General features: G+C 41.3%; 1 protein-coding gene across 5 annotated transcripts in view; it reads left to right on the top strand.

Moving 5' to 3' along the window:
• FHIP1A (FHF complex subunit HOOK interacting protein 1A) overlaps window positions 1-27071 on the top strand; it is a 131795-nt gene that overhangs the window by 77103 nt on the left and 27621 nt on the right. For all 5 annotated transcript variants that reach the window (XR_009757907.1, XM_061584648.1, XM_061584647.1 and 2 more), the window contains 4 exons: window positions 9128-9295; window positions 14393-14472; window positions 16938-17125; window positions 25757-26812. Coding sequence is in view for 4 of the 5 variants with exons in the window: in XM_061584648.1 (XP_061440632.1) it covers window positions 9128-9295; window positions 14393-14472; window positions 16938-17125; window positions 25757-26812 (1492 nt within the window). In the remaining variant the exon portion in view is untranslated. The remainder of the gene's footprint in view (window positions 1-9127; window positions 9296-14392; window positions 14473-16937; window positions 17126-25756; window positions 26813-27071) is intronic.

Genomic DNA, 27071 nt, shown 5'->3' with positions numbered 1-27071 from the left:
TTAACTACCTTTTATCAGTGAATGAATAAACACTAATGCAGACCACGTGAGTTTCCAAGCATGATTCAAGGTGCTGGTCTTGAACTGTAAAGCCTTAAACCCAGCTTTGTTGCTGCTGAGGTTATGTAGGAATGTTGAGCCCAGGGGTGATGGACCCAGCGTCCTACCCAAGGAAGGAGGGGGAAGGCATGAGTTTCAGAAGCCTCAGCCGTTAGGGAGCATGGACGATCCAGCTGTTGTTGAGTCTAACCCCGACCTTGGGGAAGAGAGCGAGTTGCCCACCCCGCCAGTTCCCATGACTAGTCCTGCCCCTCAATGGGACAGCGCTCAGCCCCCCAGCACTCCCACAAGACTGTTGGGGGATGCTCCTGAGTGAGCAGACACTCACTCTTCACCAAGCAGTATCTTAGAAACGCCCTACGCTTCCCCGCCCTCCGCTCTCCCGCCTGCCGATCAGAAACCTGTGTTTTCCTATGAGCCCTCGGAGGCTCGCCCCCCCTCACTGCGCTCACGACGTCAGGAGAAGCGGACTGAGAGGTTACGCCCCAAGACCTCTCCTATTTGAGGCTACTGTGCCCGGAAGTGGGCACTGAGTCAACTTTCCTCACAAGTTGCAGAGCATGTCTGGAGTGCAGTTAGGGATTGTAGTGTTAGCATAGGGGTTTCTATGAGGCTCACAGCCTTTGATGTATCCATTACTTTAATAAAACAAGAATTGATTGCACCCTCGTCTCCGACTGGTAGTTCTCGCTCTGAACTGGACAAGGAATGATAGTATTTTGCTGCTGCCTTGGCCATAGTGTATTTAAGGTTTTAGTTGACTTCTGCTATGCATTAGTTTCATTTAAGACATGCTTTTATAAATTGGACGTTGCCTCAGGTGTGTCTGGCATAGTGTAGTTTATAAATACTATAACTAAATAAGGGAGCAGATGGAAGAAATGAAAACTACTCCTATACACAAAACTGTCACCACCTTAAACCTTCAGAGCAAAGCTGGATCCAAGAATATTTCCAAGCTGTGATCCTCATCCTCATCCTTCAGGATGATTGTGATGCCCTGTAGAGCAGGCAGTTCCACCTCACCCAGATTGTATAAACCAGCCTTTGTCAAACTGGTGTTCTCCAGATGTTTTGGACTTCAATACCCAGACAGCAGAACTAACGGGCAGAGGTGATGGGAGCTATAGTCTCAAACTTCTATAGAGTACTGAGTTGGTGAAGGCTGGTGTAAAACATTACTGATCAGATCTTGTCAATTAAAGTTAGTGCAGTTCAGTTGCAGACTATGGGTTGAATTCAGAGGTGCTCTTCTTTGAACAGAAAGCCCTTTCTGCATGTGTAATAGGCTTTTCCTAACTTAGCACAAGATTCTTGCTTGAGGAGAAATAACTGAGAACTAGCACTGTGCTTGTCTTAGCTGAGGCATTGTGCAATATATTGCACTAGGCTTGCCCTAATTCTATCTTGCACAAAGTGTAACAGTTTGCAGAACAGTGCCACCAGCATTTCTTCCATTTGCTTTTCTCCGAATCTAGCCAAATGGCCAGGATTGTAAACACTATAAAACTAGCTCTAATGAGCTTTAGGAGGCTAACAGTAAACAATTTCCTCAGGGCAGTGTAAGTTGTTTGAGTGAACCTGAGCATCCCCTTTTGTCTTGTCAATGAGTGCAATGCAGACAGTAAGCCCCAGTTACTGCAAATGGAGAATATTAAACTGAACTCGCAATTGAAATTCAGAAGGCTTACAAATGCTGCATCTATTACTTACTTTGGTTCAAGGAATAAAATGAGAGGTGCAATTTCATTGATCGTGCAAAGTTTCACATTGTATTAATTGCATGAAAGTTGTCTTTGTGAAAGGGCTGCCAGATAAAGGCATATGATGGATTTATTCTGGTTAATTCTCTTTACATCTAGATATAGAGGAAGTTCTTATTCTTTCACTACTTTTAAAGGTTTTCTTTTTTAAAAAAGAAGTTGCTGATGTTTTGTGAAATTGTGGTATATAAATACTGTTATAAATAAATAAATGGAATATGTCAGATTCTGATGTCAGTGCTGGCTGGCCTTTGGACGGATGGAGTCAAGTTTACTACAATACTGTTATTGCTGGTGACTTGTTAGGCTAATAGCTGAGGATAGCCAGGTAGATATTTCAATAAGAACAAATGATAGGAGATATTCTTTGATAGCTGGAGTGTTTTGAAGGAGGTAGCCATCAGAGTTTGGAGAAGGTGAGACCTTCTGGGAGGGGCCAAAGAGCAATTTGAAAGAGACAGAAAGTAAGAGAGAGCAAAGTGAAACTGAGAGGGACAGCCTGCCTAGGCTGCACAAGTTGCTGTCTGATGGAATCTTCTGACTGCACTAAGAGTACCTGTTTGCATCCACTAATGCTGTGCTTGTATATTTGTAAATACAACAGTAAAAGACACCTTGAGTCTTCAAGATGTTTTTTCATTCAAAGGAACCCAACCTAGTACCATTGCCCCTGCAACTTCTGAAAAATGTTGCCCCTGCAATTTTTGGTCTCCTATAGTTAATGGTCATTACTGTACTTAGGCCTTGGTATAGTTTTGCGTTAGGCAATAATATGGAATTTCAGAGGCAGGCCAGACTACCAGCAGGTCTTGTGCCAGACGTGACTGGGCCCTTGGGCACCAGCCTTCCCCAGGCCTGTATCCCAACCCCCCATACAGGCAGCATGGGGCTAATAAGCCCATCCATGCAACCCACCTACCTCTCGTGTTCCTGTGAATGATGTGCAAGCTGTGCACTCATGTCTGCCATCAACTAAGATGGCAGCGGGGGTGTCAGCCCCTTAGGAAAGCCCCCACTGCCATCTTGGTTGATGGCAGGCATGCGTGCACAACATGCATGTCATTCTCAGGATGGGAGAGGTAGGTGGGGCATGCATGTGGGCTTACTGAAGCCAGCGCTGACTGTATTGTGTGTGTGTGCCTGGAAGCTCCCTCTCTCTGTGATGTGTGACAGGGTTGGGAGGTGGCACTGCTGTGGATTGCAGAATGGGAGTGCTACCCTTCCACCCTAAGGAGGGGTCCTTCAGGGGCCCTCTGCTGTGGCCCTGACTACAGGTCTTAATCAGTATTTTCTATGGACTTCCTTCTTTTTCAAAAACATTATTTTTGTTGAATTTAATTAAAGATGCATGTCAAGGAGTACAGATAATACAACTACAACAACAACCCCCCCACACACAATGAACCAAATAAACCAAAACACAAGCTACTTGAATGGATGATCCAGGCTATATGTATGTAGCCACAAGAAGTTTTCAGTGCAGAAACATCTCCAATCAACAAGATCTAACATGTAACATATAAATAAAGCATTAATATCTCAAAATAAATACCCACACCTCCCCGCCTCCTTATGAACCTAGTTATACAAGCTTGACCCTGCAATAAAGATGTATGCCTGTTGTGCAAGCCCTCATGGCCCTGTCGAGGCATGTCACAATCCTTCCTTCTTATACTATGTGTCTCAGTTCGGCCACCCATGCCTTAGGCATGAGTGAGTTCAGCCCAGTTCCTAAATTTCCCACCTCCTATGACCCCTGCTGCTGCATTTTCTGTTTCCACTATTCTCATTATACTTTTCTATTAGTCTATTTCTGTGTCAGCAGTGGTGATAAGAGCCTGGCTTGTGTTTGCATTCAATATTTCTTTGGGCTTTTTGCCAAAGAAATCCCCCAGTTTCAAAGGTTTTTGTGATGGATATATAGTCACTGTTGGACGTTTGGGGGTGGAGTGGGGAGTACAATCACACTTTAAAAATGTTTATATACAACTAGCAGGCATATATACAACTCATTTTCCTTCAAACTGTTAAAATGTTCTCCCTGCAAAATATCTCTCCTTTTTTCTCCAACCTGGTGTCCTCTAGATGTTGTTGGAGTCCAACTTCCATCACTCCTGACCATTGGCAATGATGGCTGGGGCTGATGGGAATTATAGTCCAAAACACCTGGAGGGCATCAGGTTGGGGAAGGCTGTTTTATTATATGGTGTGTAAGTGGAAGGAAACACTCTTGGATGCTGCAGTCTCCTTTATGTGCATGTAGGGATTTGTGCATGATGTAGCTGTTCATTTCTATCACATCAAAGTTGCTTTTTACACTCTTCTTCCAAGTTTTAGTGATTTTATTGTACAATATCTTTTTTTTCTTTTAGAGTCTTAATTATTTTTACTACTTATGAATTTCTGAGGCAGTTTCTGATGACACATAGGTGTGGGGAAATATAGCAAACCGTATTGTGAGTAGAGAATGTGTCCAGTTTGTGAATTACTAGGATCTTGGTGGAGCAGTACCTATAGCTTTATATGCTCTGGGGCACGACAGCAAATCTGTAAACTCTGTACCTCCTGCTTGTCCTCTCACCTGGCTTAATGACTTAAGGTCTCTTGTGCATATGAGAACTTTCAATAAGGGTTGAAAAACTTATAAACCATACCTATCGGCATACCTAATGGCAAAATCTGTGTTTTTCATATTCAGTTGGTGGCCTTGAGAGCCATACATGTCCTGTTTGTGGTCAGATTATTGTGAAAACCTGATTATCAAGTGTCCTTACATGTGGTCTTTTTTTTTTTTTGCTTTAGCATTGGTCGCTCCCCTAAGTCCACCCCTTTTCATTGATTGGTCCATAACAGTCATTAGCTTCTCATGTGCTTTTTCAGAAGAGTTGTTACGAATGGACCTTGAACTTCCTCATGAGCAGAGCTCACTAGAAATGCAAGTTCCCCTACTGAGAGTGCATCAGGATCTTTGGCTGGAGTTACCCGCACGTCACCCCCAGAGCATGTATAATTTTACCCTTAACCCAATGACACATACACAGAAAGTAAAATAAAGAGTGGTTTTATTAAGAGAAGAAACAAGGGAAAATATTGCTATGTATAATTACAATTTTAACAATGAGCAGTGTTCTAACTATTATTCATTCATTCATTCATTCAGCAACACTGGATAGACTAAAGCAAAGAGACTAACCCTATGAACACTTTCACATTAAGCTCACCCACACAGAAAGAAAAAGGAAAGAAAAGGCCCAGAAGTTGCATATACCTTTCCTGGAGAGTTGCTGCAAGACTAAGGCTGAGAGAGAGACTTTCGTATCTAGCCCAATGAGCCAAAGCTCCTCCCTTTGTAACCAGCGCTAGATTTGAAAGTTCTCACCCAAATCCTTAGCTCTGAAGCTCTGCAATTGTCCCGAAGATGCTAGGGTGCGTTGATAAGAAAAGCAGCTGTTGGAGTCCTCCAGAAGAGGAACTGCCAACCCCTTCCAACCCCTCTTGTTTTATACCTTTTCCTAACTAAACTGACCTCAGTGTAAATGTCTCCAGGAAGATGTGGACGTGACAAATAAGAACAATTAAAAAGTTTTGGATCATCAGTCAAGGAATTTGTTCTTTTTTCCGAAACCATTCCTTGAGGAATTCCCAGATAATGACTGCAGTCTCCTACCTGTGAACTCCTGATGTTCTGTCTCTTCCTAAAGGTTAAGATTATCATAACCATTATGCAGACCATTTCCTAGTTTGAAAGGAGCTATCCTGTCTCCTCCTAAAGGCTTAGATATGCATAACATTTCCTAGTTTGAAAGGAGCTATTCTGTCTCCTCCTAAAGGCTTAGGTTATCATAAACGTTTCCTTGTTTGAAAGGAGCGCCTGTTCTTACTGGGTGACATTCCCCAAATTTCCATAGGAGTCAGGAAGTCTATACCTTCAGGCTTTCAAGATATGTACTCAGGTGTCACAGAGGGGCTGTCTCCCAGGAATCTTTGCTGTTGCAGGCTTTCCAAACTCTGTTTCATTGAGGTGAATCAAAGATTAAAAATTCCCAATATTTGATTCCTCATTACAGAGTGCAGAAACTTTCTTTTTAATTTCCATGCATGCACAGGTTTGTGGATGTGCAAAAGGGTGATGTTAATGTCCCCCCAAGAGCAAGCAAAATATATGTCTGGGTTGTTACATATAACATAGTGCATACTAAGGATGGGAGCCACCGGTTACTCCTGATTCCATTGAATTTGTCGAACTGAGAGGCAAATCACTTTCTGTGTTTGTTTCTCACTATCTCCTGTTGTTACCGTTTTGAAAGAGCTTACCTTCTGCCCAGTGCACCCACCAAATCTCCTCTCCGTGCCTCCCCTCCCCAAATTGTATTAGACCCTCCACTGCCCACCATGGGAGAAAGCAAAAGATCTTCTCTCATTCAGTTTCAGGTATCAAGGGAGGACCCAGATTAGTCAGTTTCAGGCTAGGAGGAAAAGAGCACAATTTAGTGTGCGCTCTCTCTCTCTCTCTCTCTCTCTCTCTCTCTCTCTCTCTCTCTCTCTCTCTCTCTCTCTCTCTCACTCACACACACACACACACACACACAGAGAGAGAGAGAGAGAGAGAGAGATCTAGCTGCTTGGAGGGAGAGAAGCTGATCTCTTCCTCTCATTCCCCAATTTTTGTCTCTTTGGTATGTTTGGCTCCCCCTCCCATCCCCATCAGCTGTTGGGCAGGAAAAGAGAGGCTTTGCCTGCTGCTGCATCGGCTGCAAGATCAATGCCACGTTAAAGTACTAAAGCTTGCTCCTCTCTCCCCCTTCTCCCTATCAGCCCCAGGAAGCTCAGTTAAAAACCTCCCTTAAACTCCGTGTTTTCAATTAATTGTTTGTGTAACATTGCAAAATAGCTTTTAAGTGCTATGGTTAATAGCAAAATAGTAGATTTAAAAAAACAAAAAACCCAATGTGATATGTTACAGAAGCCAGAAGGAGGAAGTACCCCAGTTCACTACCAGAAGCAGGAATGAACTGTAAGAAGGAGACATGGACAGAGGGTGGGGGGAAGGAGAAGCGGCTTGGCACATGAAAGAGGAATGCCCATGGACTGCCTGCTGCAGTAAAGTCCGCGGCATTGCATCCAAGCCCATGGACATTAATGCGATTGATTATTGGTTTAGGAAAGCTTATTGGGTTTTTGGGGTTATTTATAATGCAGATTTGTTAATGCGAAAATCCATACTAGCTTGTAACGTCATATGGATGATGGTGAATTAATGGGGTCACAAAGCTATAACATTGCAGATTATACATTTGTATGGATGGGCCCACACTTAAAAAAAATTGGGAAAGTGCTAGCAACCTAAGCCTGGGAACTACTCAGCTCTACCTTCTTCCTTTTAAAAGAAAGTGTATACGCTATTATCAGAATCAAGCTTAGGCTGTAAGCTTATTTGGTCAGGAATCAGATTCTCAAGACTATTTGAAGAGTGATGAATGAACATTCCACTCTCATAAATAATGTATCACTGAAGACTGATCAGTCTAGTATATCCAAGGTATGGAATACATTATATGGTCTTTTTCTGTCTCCCCCCCCACCAATAGTTTAAGTTGAGAAGCCTAAAATGGTGGCTCACGAGGATGAATGTAACTGTAAGGAGGACCATGGTGATCAGGATGTGTTTTTTTCTAGTTATATATGCCTTTGTTCTGTTTTGTATTATGAACTTGAGAGGAGAAAATTGCACCTATAATGAAAATTGCTCATGTTGCATCTATGGTAGCTCATGGGTAAGTATATGACTAAATATGCTGCAAGAGAGAGCACAACTTTTGCAATATATGTAGTAAGTTGATAGTTAGATGGAATTTGGTATGTAAATACAAATAGAAGCATAGTGTTAACAAGTAAGATACTAGTAGGGAAAATGTATACTTTTGATTACAGTCTTAAAAATGCTTAATAAAAAGAACTTGTATGCTGAGAGATTTCCTCATATGCAGCTAATGTGCTCAAGGCTTTGAGTTTGAAAAAAACAATTTACAGCATTTTATGCAAGTATCACCCATTGAAGTACTTTCTACATCCTCTTAGCTTTTAAGTGATTACTTGGAGTCTCTCTCTCTCTCCCTCCCCCCCTTTCCTTTTCTTTCTTCAGGAAAAAAAAGTCTCCTGATTTATCCAGTGAAGAAAATTAAACAAAAGATGGCTAATGCTCTTCTTCATATACTGGGAGGAAGGGTGGGATATAAATCTAATAAATAAATAAATAAAGGCAAGCCAGTATACATTTATATCTGTACTTTTAAGCTTATTAAGTTCACACATCACTATTTTTGAAACTGCTGACTTTGCACCCTTTGGTGCACAACACCAAGATTGATTCTAGAACATCAGATACCTACTGATACACAATCTTCAAAGGACTGCATTAGCAAAGTAACATGCAGTACTATTAGAAACACAAACATGCACCATGTGAGGATCAGAAGTGTATGGCAAGAACATATATTCAGTTTTTTGTGTGGCATTTACTTTACAACAAATTTGTTTTACTTCTGAGACCATGTGCTATTGTACAATACAATAAATTACAGGTAGGCTGTCCTGGTACACATCTTCAGTTACATCTAGGCATCTTCCATATGTAGGGTTGCAGTTGGCTAGAACTGATAGCTGCAGTTATCTCTTAGTGTTGTAACTGGGTGGGGAACTATAGTGGCACAATCCAGTGATAGAGTGCTGCAAGCAAATTCTGCACTTGTGAATTTTGGTGACTTGTGTTGCATGACTTCCACAGCAGGCAATGGAAATAGGTGTTCTGTATGGTTTGCTGAGATCGAATCAATGTGTTCACAAGAATTCGTTCCAACTGATATGAAATGTGTGATTTTTTATCTTTTATGGGCAGTGTACAGACAGGAAATGTAAAGAGCAAATACAATGCAGCAGGAGGATTTTTATAAATCCTGTGTCTGTTGCAAGTACCTTCTCTGAATACCAAATAGCAGACATTTTAGTGTTCAGTAAATGGCAGCTTGAAGAGGACGTCAAGTACTAGAAGAGAAGGTTTCAAACAACTGTGGAATGGGTTAGTTGTTAGCATCCTTCTTTCCCGGCATAATGGTTAAACTCCAGCATTGCCATTAACTAAACAAGACACTCAAACTAGCACACAGATGTTTGTTCTATATATTCTGGCTTATACCCACTCAAGACAAACTGTGTTTATTATATATCCCATAGAAAAATCATTGTGGAGGCCATGTTGACTGTATAACCAGAGCAACAAAGTTGATATGGTCTGAATTCATTCCTAGGTGACTGTGGAGGAAGTAATGACTACAACTGCGTACTTGGATCTTTTCTTGCGGAATGTTTCAGAACCAGCTTTACTAAAGATCTTCCTCCGGTTCATCTTGCTGCACTGCCATGAGACTGTGCAAATCCTGGACACCCTCACAAGCCGCATAAACACTCCATTTCGGGTGAGATGAGAGTAACAGAAACATGACATGAACAAATGCTAATGAACTGAATGTGATTTAAATGAATTAGATATTTAATAAACATAACAAACGTAATCATGAAACAGTCCCCGTCCCCCCACATTTATAAATTTCCAGCTCATTCTTTCAGAAACCCAGAGAGGTCATTCCAATCCCAATTTTACACTGGGCAACTTAGGATATCTTGGGGGTTGGGAGGAGATGTACCAAAGGTACTTGGCAATTTCTGCTCATCTAGAAAGCTGTTTACCATCTGAAGTTTGAGCAACATAAATGATGTAGTTTCAAGATTTTTTTTTACTGCCATGGGTTTCTCTGTTACTCCGATCTTGGGGCACATGGTCACTTGCTTTTGGAGGGTATATTCATTTTTAGTACATACAGTCCAATTATGTTATCAGAGCCTGAAACCATGAAAGGCAGCAACATATTTCAATGAAATAAATATAGAGGTTCTCAGCATTCTAAAACCTTAGTCATCTGAACATAATACTATTCAGAAAAATCAAGGAACTAGTATTAGTATTTTAATGGTTGATTTGGTACTGTTTGTGCCTATTTGTAAATCCTTTTTGATACTTAATTTGAGTTTGCTTTGTTAATTTTAACTTTATTGCCTGTACAAAGTCCTCAAGTCAGCTCACTGTATTAAAAAACAACCATAGCAACACAATAAAATTTAATTGTATAAACACTTAAAACAATAAAACTATTAATGTAAACAACAGTAAAAGCAATGAGTCAGCAGTAAAATCAGCTCTGCAGCAGCATAAAACTGAATTGGAGGTTTGGAGTGTTTTGCTTGCCACTTAATTGGACTTTTGTTTTTGTTTTTGTCTTTTTGTTATTCCCTGTGTGTTAAGTAATCAACTGCAGAGTGCATATCTTGGAAGCAGGTTTTTATAAAAATTTAACAGCATCATATTTTTAAGAGTTTGAAATAACTATGCAGACATACAAAGCAGTCACTCCCCTCCCTCCGCCATCCCAGGAAACACTGCTAGCATTCCCTATGCAAGCTTTCCTGTTTTCGTTGTCTCAGTACAGAGAAACAGAATGGCGTGGCCTTCTTTGCAGTATCTAAACACTTGTTTTAGTAAAGTGATGTTGCTTGATACAATGTCAGTATAATTCTGTAAGTATAACCAGCTTGATCAGTTCCTTGGGCTTTGCAGCATAAACATATTTCACTGGTACTGAGACTGCCAAGAGACCCTTCTGAAAATAATTGTGATGTGTTAATTAAGTTACAGAAAGAGTTAATCTAAGAGCGGCTTCTGTTTGTAGGCAGGTTAATCTTGATCAGAAAGCAAGAGCACCTGTTTCAATGTGCATTCGCCAAGCTGTCCTTCTGACCCCCTCTTTGGCTGGCACTTATTCCCTATTAAAGGATGGAGGAGGCATTGCTGCATATGAGATGCAGAGTAGCATATGCATAGAATTACAGGCAAAGCCAGATGATCAGTATGTGTGTTAACTTTGTGCATTAAGGCTGACATCTTGGGCCAAATAAACATTTTCAAGTAGGGAAGGGAATACATGCACACAACACATACTTGCTGCTGTGACTCTAGCTCCAAACAGATTAACTCTCTGAAAACTCTCAAGCAACTTCAGTAGCTAACAGCTTGCTAATGTTGTCTCTTCTGAACCATAATTATTTGTACCACAGACAGAGGGGGTGAGTATTATGAAGAATTCTCCAGCCATGAGCAACTCAGGAGCTCCACCAAAATGCATCAGTGATGCTAAATGAGTTCTCTGCTGTATAACTTAGCTAAGTATAGAAACCAGCGCCGCAGCTTTCAGCATGTTACCATAGCACAACATTCCTATGTGTTATTGCAGAATGATTTTGCAGTTACTGCCAAGATTAAATGTGCAAGCACTTCTGCCCTCCTGAATACATACATAAAACACATTTTCTTTCATTTCATGGACTAATTAAGATCACCCTTTCTCCCTCAATGAATGTCCCCCCATATTCCATTCTGTAAGCTCATAATTTTAATCAATGTATCCTCTACATCTTCAGCTGATGACAGAACTAAGCAAGAACAATTCTATAGAATAGAGAACCCCATTTATGATGTTCCTTCACAGAATCCAATTTTAGTGTCCTGTTAATCAGTAATCTTTCAGAATGGATTCTTTAAGTGCCTCAAGTTTTCTCTTGCACTCCTTCAAAGGGTGAATTTGTATGTAATTTTGCTTGGTGCCCTAGACAAAGCATCAGTCTGCCTTCACTTATTTGTGTAGAACTGTTAGCCGTCTAGGCAGCAGTGACTCACTTTCAGAGTGCAAGAATGGGGACCAAAGGGATGGTCTTGAGGCTATCATGCCTGTCAGGAAGAAGGAACCCTTTTGTCACTATAATACTTAAGGATGGGAGGTCAGGTCTTTCTGTGCTGACCTGGTTAGAGAGAACTGTGGCAGCAAGGGAGACGTTAACTGTTCTTTCTTGATTTAAGAAGCTAAAGTACGATGTGTTTTGAGTGAAAATACATAAACTGAGCCACAGATAATGTCATCCATGTGAATGTAGTTCCACAGAACACAAATAGTTTTCTCATTATCATAAGCTTTTGGTATGTATAGTGATTTTGACATTTTTATGCCTGTCCCCTTCCACTCCCCCCACACATTAACCTTCTAGAGCTTCCCTTTCCCATCGAACTACTAATCTCCCTTTTCACCTTCCCAACCCCATTTCTGAAGCCATTTCTATTCTGAAGCCCTGCTTTGTACCATTGTTTTCATCTTAACCCCTTGTCCATGCCTCCTCCTCTTCCTTTTGTGCAATTCCCCCTTGCACACAGACCACCTCCATGGTAATCTCCTGCATCTTTCTCCTCCTACACACTAAACGTACTAAGCACCCTTGTAACCTTCCACGTAATTATAAAGCCACCATCCCCTCATGTTCTGTGGCCCCTTTCATACCTCTGCTTTCATCTTCACCCCCATTCCCATGCTTCCTACTCTTGCCTTCTTTGCAACCCCATCTGCACCCCCAATTTTACCTTCTCCCCCTTTTTCATCCCTTTCTCCTCCTTTTTCTCAACTCCCCTGTGCAAGCACACAGGCCACCCCCATTTCCATGCCTTCTCCCCCCTCTCCTATTCTGCAGCCCCCTTTGCACACATACCCCTGTGATGATATACGTTGCTGTATCTTCAAGATGAATAGAATCTTAAGAGCAAGCCTGTCAGTTTGTTTGTTCTGTCAGAGAAGGCTAAGTTCAGTTGATGCATATTGTATATAGATGGGTGCTTGCTTGTTAATAAAATACCTGTTCTAAATTGCTATGTTGAATCTGTAACTTCATGTTGAAGACAAGACATGGTTCCAGGAGTGAAATACATTGTGTGAAAGTACTATGGAATATTTGGGGGCTCTGCATCCTTTATCTCTCTCACATGAGGCCACTGAGGAATGGAAGCGGGAGTTGTTGGAGTACAATGAGAAAAAAGGGACACTAAAAGGGAAAAAGTTGCTATTTTTAACAGCGGCAGAGGTTTGAGTGAATCCAGGAACTGAAAAACACTAAAAGAAAATGGCTGTTTTAGCAATGGATAAGAGAAAAATCAGCTCATTTGAAGTGTGGTGTTGGAAGGGGACTTTGTGGATACCATGGACCATGGAAAAGATAAACTAAACCAGACATATCACTAGAAGCTAAAATGATGAAACTGAGGTTATCATACTTTGGACACATAACAAGAAGACATGATTCACTAGAAAAGACAATTATGGGGGGGAGGGAGTAGAAAAATAGGAAGGCCATCTCCACTATGGGAGGTCGCTGATTCATCGGGTCTCCATAAGTCATAATTGACTTGAAGGCACATAACACACAAAGAAAGAGTGATCAGGGGGTTGAGTACAGCAAGAAGGGAGTTGGGAAAGGCTCTGTTGTGTTAGCTCCTGTCTTGTACCCATCTATACTACTTCTCCAAGTTAAAACCTTTAAAAAAAAATACCAACAAACCTCTCAATGTTCCTCCCTTGCCAATCTATTCAGACCTCTTGTTTTAGACCACCACTTTTCCCATGTCAGTGTCCCTCCCTTCTTGCTCCCATGCCACAGCCATTGCTGCTGTGCAACCTGCCTTCTATTTTGTTTCCCTACCCTGTCTTGACTTCATGCAAATCCCAGGACTGTCATGAGGTACTACATGTTCTCCAGTGGGGCTGAGTGATGACATTTTATGTTTTCATTCTACATAAGAAATCAAGTAGTAGGACTTGTGTACTGAGGTTGATTTGTATCATGTGATCATGTAAACATTTAAATAGTCTCCAAATCCATGGAGAAGAATTTCAAATACTTTACATACAAAGTCCATGACATTTCAATCCATACTTCCAGATGCAAGCTAAATTCTCCCTTTAGTGAAATACAGTGGCTCTCACAATAGATCTTTCTCAATGTTTATTCCTTATTCTGTTAGAAACCAGAGATACAACATGTTTGGTTACATGAGATAAGTGTTAAGGTTTTATGCAGGTGTGCAAAAATACTACCCTTTTCCATATGCAATGAAAAAATGTGATGGTACTATTTATTTATTTATTTATTTATTTATTTTCTTAGTTGCTTTTTGAGGAACTGAACCATTTTCCTTCAAAGGCCTCCAGCTGGATCAGAGTATTCCAGGCATATAAAAGAATACCATTCCCAGATAATTTTATTTGTATATGAATATATTATAAACCTGAGAAAGAGAAAAGAATACTTGCATAAATGTTTGATGGTTAGAGGCCAATTACATTTCAGTAATGCATATTTGACTAATTGGAATTTTTCTTTCTCTTGCTGCTTAAAAGCATTTCTGTATAAATTATAGTTTATCGTTTACTATACAGTATCTATATTTACATCTGGCTTGATGCTTACTTTGAGGCATGCCAACAAGATTCATCGGAAGTGAAGTAAAAGTAAAACATGCCGCTAATCTTATTTCAAAAGTACAGGAGTTCAGGTTGTGTGCTGCTGTCTAGTGCAAAATGATTTTTTTTACTTCAGGAAAGGATGGAAAGTTGCAGATTTTGACTGTGCTTATCGTTTCCTAGCTCTGTGTCGTGTCCTTGGCATTGTTCAGAACACTTACCAGCTTGCATTGTGAAGATGTGATGTTACAGCTAGTTTTAAGGTAAAACCAAACTGTTCCTTTCTCTCTCCTGATATTGCCCTGCAGACCCCTCTGATAGTATCCAATGGCTGCTTCATGTGTTGTCTTCTCCACACTGTGCATGATATATGTGGATGGAACCCCTGGTATGCACTGCTATGGGTGAAGATCACATGTTTCTATTTTTGTATGCACAAGCATGCAGAAAGCTCACTGTCAATCCAATCCTAGATGTCTAGTGACAAAGAAGAAAAAGGAGAATATTTTTAAAAAATCACAAACTACTTAGAAGAATGAAAGTAGACTTCTTACAAAGTTAGCTGACTGAGTGAAAGAATTTACATTCATTCAGACTAAATTAACAGGCTTTTCTGCATATAGAATGATGTGTCTTTTTTCTGGAAAAGGTGGAAAAGGAAGCTAGGAATATATTTCTTGCCCCTTATCATTGTGTTTCTTGGTTTAAAGGTTTTATATAACCCTTTCCTCTGTATCATTTAGAAATTTTAGCCTGCTGTGATAAAATTATTCTTATGCCCATGATTTTCAATCCTTCCTTCTACTTCTTGAACCATATATTTGCAAATTACTAACTAGTTATTGTAACTGGGGATATGCTACCTTCATTATGAATTTTCTTTAAAAAATTGCTGCAACATTCTGCCCTAACCATTCCTGAAGTTAGTGGCAGGCCAGATTGTTCCCTTATAACACATCTTTACATTCATGAAACAGCTTTATTTCTTTTCTTTTTAAAAAACAAAAACAAGGATGGTTGGTTACTTACACAGATGAATTGGCAGCATTCAAAACAGGGACCTAAAGGTTACGTCACTCAGTCTTTTGTGTAATTTGGTGATTTGGGTGGAAGACCATAGCTGACTAGCAAGCATGTGAATCCCTGGTATCTCCATATAGGCTTGGGAAAGAACTCTTTCTGCAACCCTGAAGGACCACAGGTAGTCATTGCAGACAGTAATGAACTAGATCAGGTGTGGGCAACCTTTGACCCTCCAGATGTTGCTTAATTATAACTCTCATCAACCTTGGTCATTGGCCATGCTTGCTAGAACTGAGTTATAATTCAGCAACATCTGGAGGGCCAAAAGTTCCCCACCCCTGAGTTAGATAGACCAGTGGTCTGACTTGATATAAGGCATAAGAACATGAGAAGACCCTGCTGGATCAGGCCAATGGCCTCTCTAGTCCAGCAACCTGTTCTCAAAGCGGCCAGCCAGATGCCTATGGAAAGCCTGCAAGCAGGACCTGAGCACAAGAGCACTCTCCCTTCCTGCTGTTTCCAGCAGCTGATATTCAGAAGCATACTAACTTCAATTATGGAGACACAGCATAGTCATCATGAAAGTAGTAGCCACTGATAGCCTTATCCTCCATGAAATTTTTTAATCCACTTTTAAAGCCATCCAGCTTGGTGGCCATCTTGCCTCTCGTGGGAGTGAATTCCACAGTCTCGCTATGCACTGTGTATATGACATTTGTTGGGGATTTGTTTAATATGTTGCATTCTAGTTTCTCTTCCTCTTTTGTTATCCTTTTTTTTTGCAATAAAAGAAAATCTCCACATAACCCCCACCCCCCACAAAAAAAGTATGCACTGTGTGAAGAAGTACTTTTATTTGTCCTAAATCTTTCAACATTCAGCTTCGCTGGATGTTCATGAATTCTAGTGTTATGAGAGAGGGAGAAAAACGTTTCTCTATCCACTTTTTCTATGCCATTCATAATTTTACACACCTGTTATCATGTTACTTCTTTCTCACCTTTTCTTTAAACTAAAAAGCCCCATGTGCTTCAGCCTTTCCTCATAGGGGAGTCTCTCCATCCCCTTGATTATTCTGGTTGCCCTTTTCGGAACCTTTTCCTTCTCTACAATATCCTTTTCGAGGTGAGGAACCTCAAACTGTACTGTAGACAGAACTGTACACAGTACAATGCAGGTTTTAGGCTGCAAAATGGGGAGAGCTGTTTCAGCTAATTCTCCCACCCCAAAATATTGTTGAAAGTTTTTTTGGGAGTGGGGGCACTTGCCATGCTTTTTTAAAACAATGTTCCTAAGTGCTAAAAGTACACATTCATTTGGAGGGGGCAGGAGAGTGCTGTATTCCACCATTTCCCCCTGCCCCTATGGCAAGGTAAGTTCCCCCCTGAAATACTTCAGTTGCTGCTTCCCAAACATTCTCCTCCATTTCAGCATACCCCTAGCTGTTTCTTATGTTTTGAAGCCTCAGCAAACTTTCCCCCCAGAATATTTTATGTGGCTACCAGTGTCCTGATTGTTTTGCTGTAGTACATCCCCAAATCTTTGACACTTGGGCTGGGTCAGAAGGTGAATCCCATTGTTGGCTCGTGTTAGGCTGACTTCTCTAGAAACCACTGTGAATTTAAGGAATAAATTAGGACTAGAGAACAACTTTTTAAAAGACTATGCCACTGCAATTTATTAATGAAAGGCTCTATTATTCTAGGTACTTGATACCCTGTAATCACATCATGTTCAGCCAAAGATGGGCTGTGAGGGAACGGGATTGGTATTCTGTATCTGCTGCTAGATTGCTTGCTTTGACTCCAGTCTGTTGCTCTAGTGGGATTACTCTGACTTTTGAAAGGCAAGAAAAAGATTATATTCTGTGGAGAAAGAACATACACAGGGCAGGTAAATATTTCATCTGTTTTCTGAATGGACAAGCCTAGGGTTAAGTTGTATCTGCCTTTTTTTTCTTCCTCACAGTGTATTCAGTAGCTGCACGTTTACAAAACTTGAGCTCATGATGATAATTAAATTTCTTAATTTCTCCCATGTGTAACATTTGGCTAGATTTATCTTGTACTTAGCAGCAGGTAACGCCTCCCCTCCACTTTAGTCTTTATATCAGTTCTGTGAGATAGGCCAGTGATAATTCTCCGGTAGAGATGAGAAACTGATCCAAGAAATGATGATATAAAGCAGTCCAATGAATATGTGAGGAGTTCAGTGCAGGATTTCTATGTCCCAGACTAATACTTTGTTCTTGGCCTAAATTGCCTTACACAAACTGCATGAGATCTTGTGAAAACCTTTTTACTCTTGTGCAGCATTTGGACTGAAGAGCTAAGTATTTACCATGAGTAGAAGGAAAATGGCTCCTAGTATATTTCTGCAAATGCTTGCACAAGCTCCTGTGCAAGAGTTTGTGTAGTACCATAACAGATTTTGTAGATGTTTCCTGCATAACAGCATGTGCAAGTTACTACGTAAGCAGAAAATAATCTTTAGATTCAATTTCACACAGTGGTGTAAAACAGCACATCTGTGAGCAGAAGGTGCCTTCACCACGTGGAAGAACTTCTTGTAACTCAACTCATGTTGCCTGCCCAGACAGCTTGCATATAAAATTAACATACCAACATTATTTAAGTAATGCTAAAGTAAAGCTATATCTATTTGGATCCCTATTTTCAGTAAGGTAGCTATCCAGTAAAATGTAGGGCACTGGATTGATTTTTCCTTAATACATACACGTTACCTATAAGCAATCCCCACCCCCTCAATGCTGTTAACAATTAACAGTTATCCATTATTCTTAGGGTCCTTCATTATTGAAAGATTATTTGGGTCATTCATGCACTATACACTATTAGCTGAGGTTTTTCCTTAGACTTGGGGGCTGGGGTAGGAATGCTTCATGAATAAATTTGTTTATTTAAAAGAATTTATATTGTAATTTATATATATATTGAGTGCAATAAAACCTCAAAACATTTTACAGAAGACCCCAGTTTATATAGATGTGTGTATGTGCATGAACATAGAAAGATGTGAAAATTCTTATTTCTGAAAGGTAGTTTTTCATATTTTGAGAGAACAGAGGAAAAGAGATGCAAGCAGCCACAAGTAGTCCATGGCATCATCACTGAGTTCACACTAGGAATGGACAAATCTGTCTACTTTGCTTTCTCATTTTTTCAGTCTTTAGTTTGCACCATTTCTGCATCAGTTTACCAAGTTGAAAACAAAAAATTCTTCATGAAAATTCATACACATTTTTGTGTGTATTTCTCCCAGTATATGCATTCCTGCAAGCAATTTTCTCAATTCCTTTTTGTTCATTATTTTCACAAATATATGCATTGTTGTTCACATTTCCCCCTAAAATATGCTTTTTGTACATATTTGGTTTCAGAACTGCATCACAAGTGTAACTCCATTTTGATTTGTATATTGGTTTGAGGACTTCAAATGGAGTAAACTCACATTAATATGTGAACTGAGCAAATTTCCCTCCATCCCTAGTTTGCATATGGGAAACACAAGTTTTCCTGAGGTAGAATGCCATCAAGGGGGCTACAGCGCCTCTTAGCTTCTGAAGGCAGGAATGCTCAGGAGTCAAGATTTAGACTGCTCCTTCTGGTTCCTGCTTCAGTCCATTCCTGCCTTTGTCTGAGGCAGATCTCTTCTGCTTAGTCCTTGCTCTTCTTCATTTCTGGTCCTGAATTTGTGTGTGAGAGAGACTATTGAGTTTATGTGTTTGTGGGACAATCTGAATCTGTGGTGGAAGAGGATACCTCACATCCCCTCTTTGAGTTACCTAGTTTTCAGCCTCTGTTTTGATGGACTCTTGACAATTTGGGTCTTGTGTTGACTCCATCAGACCCTGCTCCACCAATAAAGGGTGCTAAAGTTCTGAAGGCTCCCTAGGCAGCCATTCATTTGTTCCCGGTTCCTGACCCTCTAGACAAGTTGACAAAGGAAGAATAGGCTTACCCACTACATGCACGCTGCATTACTGCTTTTGCTAACAAAGTACTATTCCTTGAACCCTGATTTCAGGAACCTGTTGGAAGGACCTGGCAGTGGACATGCTGATATCGAATTTGGTCTCCAAATCTCTCCTTCCCAAATAAGGGACTCTCAGTTTAAGGATCCTTCTGAAAGCAAATTGGACTTTGCTCTTAGGAAGACCCATGACGCCTATGCCTATGCCAATGCCATTTGAACTCTGTGCACTGCATTGTTGTTCACAAGAGCCTCCATGATGTGGCTTGATGATCTCTTAGATGATCCTGATTGTCATGCTCCCCTCAGAGGACTCATCCGAGAAGGAAGAGGAATGGGAGACCGCAGACCCAGGGGAGGGGACAAGCAGGGAGACAGCCCAGGACCCTTCACCAGACCAGAAACAAGCCCGAGGGAGCCTGCCTGCCAGAATCAGGAAGCGACCAGGAGGCTGCCCCTTCCCCAGCAGAGAGAAGACACCAACAGGTGTTGCAGCAACAAAGGCAATCAGTGCAATTAAGGAGCAGGAGAGCTCGCAAGAACACAGGCTGATTGGAAGCACCTAGGCCAGCATGCAGAATACAAAAGGCTGGAAGGAAAGGGAGAGTCCTTGATAGAGTCAACATCAAGCCTTGCTGCAGACATTACTCCAACTCTGTTAAACCCGTGCCTTGAACCCTGCCCTGCCTGATTGGACCTCTTGGTTTCTGGACATTTGGACTCCCTTAAGGACTTCTCTGCCTTCTTTGGTGCTTCCCAAACGGTAAAACACACTGGCTGACCCCCTGGTTCCTCCTGCCTGGCAGATGGTCTGACCTTATCTGTTCATTAGCTGCATGCCTCTGTGAACCCCTGCGTTTGACACTGATCCTGCAAAGTTGAGAAAGACTGATAAAGATATACAAGTCAGCTGCCTTCATGGCAGATACTACTCTCGACATGACACATGCCATGTCAACTGGAGTGGTGACACACTGGAGCCTCTAGCTCCATCATTGGGAGATTGATAATACCACCAGGATCAACCTCTCTATTGCCCTGTATGTAAGTATCATGCTCTTTGGCTAGGAGACCCTCAAGTCAGTACTGGTTAGTCCAAAAGATAAGCAAAAACCTGTCCTAGCCACCACCAAGAGGGAGGAGCATTAAACATCCTGGATGTTCATTATGTACCATTCCTTTCAGCCCTTTTGTGCACCAGAGACTGAGAGGAAGGGGCTGTGATTTCCATTCAGCTAGAGGTTTTTGTGTTAAATAACGTTTCCAGACCCTCTCCCAACACCAGGGAAGGCCAAGACAGTCTTCATCTGCTTGAAGAGGTGACTGTCAAAACAGACAGCATTGATGCCATACTGGTAGGGAGCAGACCAATTTTCGGACATGTGGCAATGGATGGCAATGGACTCCTGGGTACAAGATCTGATAATGTATGGCTATGCAATAGAATTCTCGCATCTTCCTCCAAGCAGGTTTCTTCCTTCTCCTCTATCCTGCTGTCCCGAGAGATGCACTGTGATGGTAGAGGCAATTTGTCATCTTCTAGACATAGAGCCGGTGAGTGCAGACAAATATTACTCAAGAATTTACTCCATCTTATTTATGATTTGCAAGAAGGACCACTCATGGAGAGCCATCCTTGACCTCAAGTTCTTGAACAAGGTTGTGAGTTACTACCATCTCAAAATGGAGCCACTGTATATGATTGTGGAGACCATTCAGGAGGGGGACTTCATAACAGTTATTGATCTGATGGAAGCCTATCTTCATGTGCCTATTCTGCCTGCCCACAGATGCTTCCTGAAATTCACATATAGCCGGGCTCTTTTCCAGTACTGGGCCCTACTGGTTGGCTTTGCATTGGTTCTGAGAGTGATTTCAAAGGTTATAGTTATCCTGGTTGCCCATCTTTGGCTCCAGGGTATCCATATCTACCTATACCTGATGACCTTCTGGTCCAGGTGGGCTACTCGGAGCAGGCATCAGCCCCATATGTACCTCACCCTTGCAGCCCTGAGGGACCATAAGTTTCTGGTAAACCTGGACAAAAGCCATCTTTCACCGACTCAGCAACTCCAACATGTGAGGCCTTATTGGACACTGCATGAGCCGTAGTTTATTTATCTCTGGAACAAATCTCATCAATCAGAGACATGACATGGTTCCCGATGCACCACCAGGCTGCATATATTATGTTGCTTGCAAAAACACTGGGAGTGTTTGTTTTGACCATCCAAATCGTTCCTTGGGCTTGACACCATATGAGACTGCTCGAGTGGGTGCTACTGTTGTTTCAGCTGGATGTTGCCAACTTCAGACACAAAATCTCTCTCCCTTCCTCAGCTCTTTATTCCAATATTTTTTATTATTTTATTTAACAAATTTATATCCCTCCCTTCCTCTCAGAAGGAGCCCAGAGCAACAAACAAAATACTAAAAACACTCTAAAACATCTTAAAAAACATATTAAAACATAACATCTTTAAAAACATCTTTAAAATAAAGCTTTCAGAACATCTTAGAAAGGAATTCCAATGCAGATGCAGACTGGGATAATGTCTCTACTTAAAAGGCTTATTGAAAGAGGAAGGTCTTCAGTAGGTGCTGAAAAGATAACAGAGATAGTGCATGTCTAATATTTAAGGGGAGGGACAATGGCCCAAAATCTCCACAGGGGCTCCCTGTTCCAGGAGCTAGTCAGGACCTTGATCACAATGGACACCGGCTTAATCAGCTGCAGAGCTCACTGCAATTACCAGTTTGTTCAGGGCATCTAGTCTGCAACTGAGGCGGTCTGCAGCATAAATGGCTTGATAGTGAGGTCAGTCTGTCTAGCTTTACTTCATTTTTGTCAAAAGTTTCAGTTCACTCATGTCCTCATCCGCACCAACACTTGAGTAAAGGCGCAAATGTCAAGGGGGCACTTGCGCGCAGAGGCCACTCTCATCTTCAGCTAGGCTGAGCATCATTTGCAGTCGTTGAGAGTAGAACATCTCAGTGGAGAGTTGAATGTCATGCTGAGCAGGCAGCAGGTCATGCCATGGGAGTAGACTCCATCCGGAAGTGTTTTGCAGTCTGCAAAGTTATTTTGACCTCCTGAACATGGAACTGTTTGTCTCAAGCCACAGCACACAGCTTCCTCGCTAGTTCTCTAGATATCAAGACGCAAGAGCAGAGCTGGTTGACACTCTTCTGGTTCCCTGACGAGGCGGTCTGCTTTACATTTTCCCACCAGTACCACAGTAGGTTGTGGACACTGAGGAAGCTTTGTCTGGAAAGCACCCAAGTAATGCTGCTTGCTCTATACTGGCTACATTGGCCATGATTCTTGGACCTTCTGACTCTGTCTGTTGCACAACCATGAATGTTACCAATGAAACCAGATCTCCTTTCACAGGGTCTGATCCGGCATCCAGATCCTGGGTGGTTGAGCCTGATGACTTGGTATCTGAGCAGCGCCAATTGACTTGGTCTGGTATTTTCTGGGTGGTCATTGATACCATTCTAGTCTCCAGGTGGCCTTCTACAATCCAGATTTACCAAAGTACGTGCCTTCATTTGTCAACTAGTGTGTTTCCCAAATATATCTGTCCTTTCAGAGCTGCTGTTCAACAGGTCCTGGACTTCCTTCAAAGGGTTTGATGATGGGACTGAAGCCCAATATCTTGTCTTGACAGGTATCTGCCATATCGTCAATTTTATCAGCTGTATCTTCACACATTTCTCTAGGTTCTCACCCACTGGTCATGTTTCCTTAATGGAGCAGCCTCAATCTCACTACCAGTGCTTCACCTCTTCCCTTTGTGGAGTTTACAGAAGGTGCTACAGGGTCTTCAGCAACCTCCTTTTGAATCCTTCAGAACTGTGCCTCTGTAATTCCTCTCCTTCATAGTTTTCTTCCTTATGGCTATCACCTTGGTAAGATGAGTATCAGAGTTCGAGGCCTTGTCTTCTGGTCATCATTTATGTGTCTTTCACAAGGACTCTGTTTTACTCACTGACCTAAAATAAGTTCTACTTTCCACTACAATCAGGACATTGTTCTACCATCATTTTGTCCAAATCCTGTACACCCTCTAGAGAAGTCCCGGCATTCCTTCAATGTTCGCAGAGCCATCAGAGTCTATCTTGCTTACACCTGTGACATCTGGCTGACTGACTCACTGTTTGTTTTCTTTCACCCAAGAACTTTGGAGAAGAAGGTTTCGAGTTCCAATTTGACTTGTTGGCTGCAGGCCTGTATCACTCTGACCTATGAGAGTCTCAAGCTTATGGTACCTCGTAACATCATGGTGCATTCTATTCAGTCTGCAGCCATCTTGGCAGTATTTGCCACCAATGCCCCTCTCATATATCTGTAAGGCAGTGGTCTGGTCTACCCTGATTCTTTTATTAGACACTATAAAATAGAATGGTGTGCCTCAGCTGATCCTTCTTTCAGGAGGCATGTTCTGCAACAAGTTGTGTCTCTTATATAGGCAGCCAGGGTACTCTCCCTACTGGGGCTGCTTTAGTACATCTCACCTGATGGCATGCCACCCGGGGGAAATGGAATGTTGGTCTCACCTGAAAGGTGGTTTCCCAAGGTATCATGCCATCAGAATCCTCCCTAAGGGCTGCTTATACATTCAAATTTCTTACTGTGTGTTTACCTGTTTTTTTTAAAGTTCATGTTTGTTTATGCTTCAGTTTGCCATGTTGGCGATGTGAGTCAAGATTTTATGATATGTTGTATTCCTGCTCCTTCTGTATGCATGGTTCTCCCTGATTATCTATTTGTGGTTTGCCTTCATCCTGTGCCTGTGGGGAAGAATTTGTTTCAGCCTCATCTGGAATGGCCTGGAGAAGGGACCGGAAGGAGCTGTCCAAGTCCTGACTCCTGAGCATTCCTGCTTTTGGTCATTAGGCGCTGTAGCTCACCTGATGGCATGATACACAAGAAAACCACCAATGGTTTGTTCACATCCATGCTCTACTACACTCTCTCTCTAGGTAACTTTTATGCAAATGCTTGTTTCTACGCCTGATCTGCCCCTCAGAGGTTGTTTTAACAGTAAATATAGATAAAAATTAGCACACTTGGAGCTCTTGAGATTGGAATCTAAATAAAGGGGAAATAAACCCTTCTTTTAAACTCATCAAAAGTGCAGTCATTCCTCTAAGGAAAGAAATGTCAACCATGCAAACTAATAAAACTTGAGCCATTTGCCCCAAACTTTAGTATTTTGTCCACAAGAGCATCATAAATATCTCAGGACATCTTGGTCATAGGTCAGCTGAACAAATTTATTGGAAATTTGGTGGAAATTGCCTTTCCAGCAGCCAGTGACATGATCTTTAACACCTTGTTGTTTCTGTGTTTATGACTGACAATTCAGTCAGATGTAGGAAGCATCACAATACCAATTAAAATATGCACCTTTTCATAGTGGGAAAAAAATAATTGAACTTCTTGTTCCAAGGTAAACTATTGCACTAAATGTTACAAAGCCATCTATAAAAATAAAGGACATTCTATACTATAGAGGAGCCTATTAAGCTTTGTCAAATTCAGGCTTTCATCATACTTATTTGTTAGGGGTTTAGTCTATTTTCCACAAAACCAAACAAATGTTTCAATCATTTGGCTATTTTGTTGCTCAGCATTGCCTGTGTGCTTTATAATATGTTGAGCTGCCTTCAGCCATCTAAACTTCAGCAGGATCATTGCAAGAGTATTTCCTTAAGCTTATAATAGGAGCAGGAATTGAAATAAGAGTTCCATAGTAGTATGGAATAGACTTCATTCAGCCAGCTATGGTGAACTGATTTTGAAGGGGCTTTTCCCCCCTGGTCTGATGAAAAGCACAAAAACGTGGAAGTACTATTGTAGATAGGGCAGTGGTGAGGAGGGCAGTCCTCTTTACTGCATCTTATGGAATCTACTATCCTATATGAGCAACAGATGTTAACATTTATTTGCTTCAAGAGTATTGCCAAAATAAAGGGAAGAGGGGTGCTTCATTTTGCCCCACTTGCCAGGGATAGGATGTGATTTTGCAGTAGCATAAAGATCATCCTTCTGTACAATTGCAGCTTGTTAATCCATCAGATATTCCTGTCAAGGAGCCTGCCTCCTAGTTTTGAGGAGTGTTGAACTAGTCTGCAGAAAAACAACCTTTCTTTATGAAGTGACATGAACAATAAAAATGGTATTTATCAATGTAAATAAGTATAAAATAGCAACAGGCAAGAATAAGAGTCAGATCTCTCAACTGCACTAGAAAACTAGTAGGACCAAACAATACCTATGTTAGCAAATGTGAACTATGTAGCCTAGCAAGGCTGTCAAATCTAAATGGTCAGCTATCTCTTTGTAAATTTGCCTCCTGTTGAATGATGGTATATACTAATGTGCTGTGCAAGTGTGCTAGACATGTAACCAAGCTATAAATTACAAGCATATTGGTATGATCTTTGCATATTTGTGTGAGCTCTGTCATATGTATTACTATTAAATGTCCTAATTGTGACTATTCTGCCATTCCATTTCAGATAGAACTGAAGAGTCCATTTGTAGCAGTATTGCAAATGCCACATGTATTGTGGAATATGGGAAAACTGTTGATATCAGTTACCTGCAGTACCTTTGGGATGCTCAAACCCTCATCCTCCACTGTATGAGGGACTGCCAGGTTTGGTCTGTTCCATATGATGGTGAAAACCCTGATCCATATACCTTTATCCAAACTCTAGCTGAGGAGGATGGTAAAAACCTAGACCAGCCCATTTTACGACTCCAGCACAGAACACCTAGTAACTGTAGTTCCTCTCAGGTGACTCCATTGGGAGAAAAGTTGCAGCTAGAACTGGAATGGGATGATAGCTATGATACAGGGATTTCTCCTGGATCTGATATGGGCTCTCCCCATCATGATAATGATTTAGGAAATGTAGAGGCACAACCTCCTACAGAGCCACCAAAGCACATTCAAGAAATGAAGAAAAATGCAATTATGTTTATCAAAGGGTCATATATAGAAGAATCTGACTTTCAGGATGATGTCATGGTTTACAGGTTATGTGCTCAAAAGGATGCTCAGGAAGCAGATGCCTTAAAAGAGGAAGCTTTAATATCAGAAACTCAAAGCACAGATAATCTGAATCAATTCCCTATCAACAGTCCTCTTAGAAGTCCCCAGTTGGACTCCAGTTTGGAGGAACACAACATGAAAAATGCTGACTCAACCCAGCATACAACAGCCAAACAAATCCATGAGAGCGTTGCTGAAAAAATATCTCAGCCAGACTTGAAACTGACGTTTTCTTCCCCAGAAACAAATCACAATGCTAATGTGAGGTTGCTGAGCCCAGAAAGTGAGGATTTTATTTCTCAGTGCGATAATATCATTAAAGAATTGGATTGTAACCCTACAGGGTTGGTAGAACTTAAATTGCTTATTCCTGATCCAGTTTCTCCAGTGGAAGAGGAAGAAGACTTTGAAAACTTTTCAGCTGATGCACCATCAGCAGAAAGTACACCTTCACCCTTTGGACCAAAAGATGCATGGTCCAGCAATCCTGCAAGAATCCAGAGTGTCCCATTTACAGGTGGAATTTGCTAATTTATTTAACTAAATTGAACTCTCTTCAACAATGTTCTGGGTGGCAAAAAGGGGCATATGAATCAGGAGAACTTCTTTATTATATTGTCATTGAATATTAAGTTTGTGGATGTGTTCTTGGCTTGGATTTTAGATCTTACTTGATCATTTCAATGTCTTGGTATTTATATTTTCTATACAGAAAATCTCCAGTAGCAACATCATATGAGGAAATACTCCTACATATTTTAAGAAAAGGGATAATG

This window comes from Rhineura floridana, chromosome 9 (genome assembly GCF_030035675.1).
Source record: "Rhineura floridana isolate rRhiFlo1 chromosome 9, rRhiFlo1.hap2, whole genome shotgun sequence".
NCBI lineage: Eukaryota > Metazoa > Chordata > Lepidosauria > Squamata > Rhineuridae > Rhineura > Rhineura floridana.
This window is presented reverse-complemented; position numbering and strand designations above follow the sequence as displayed.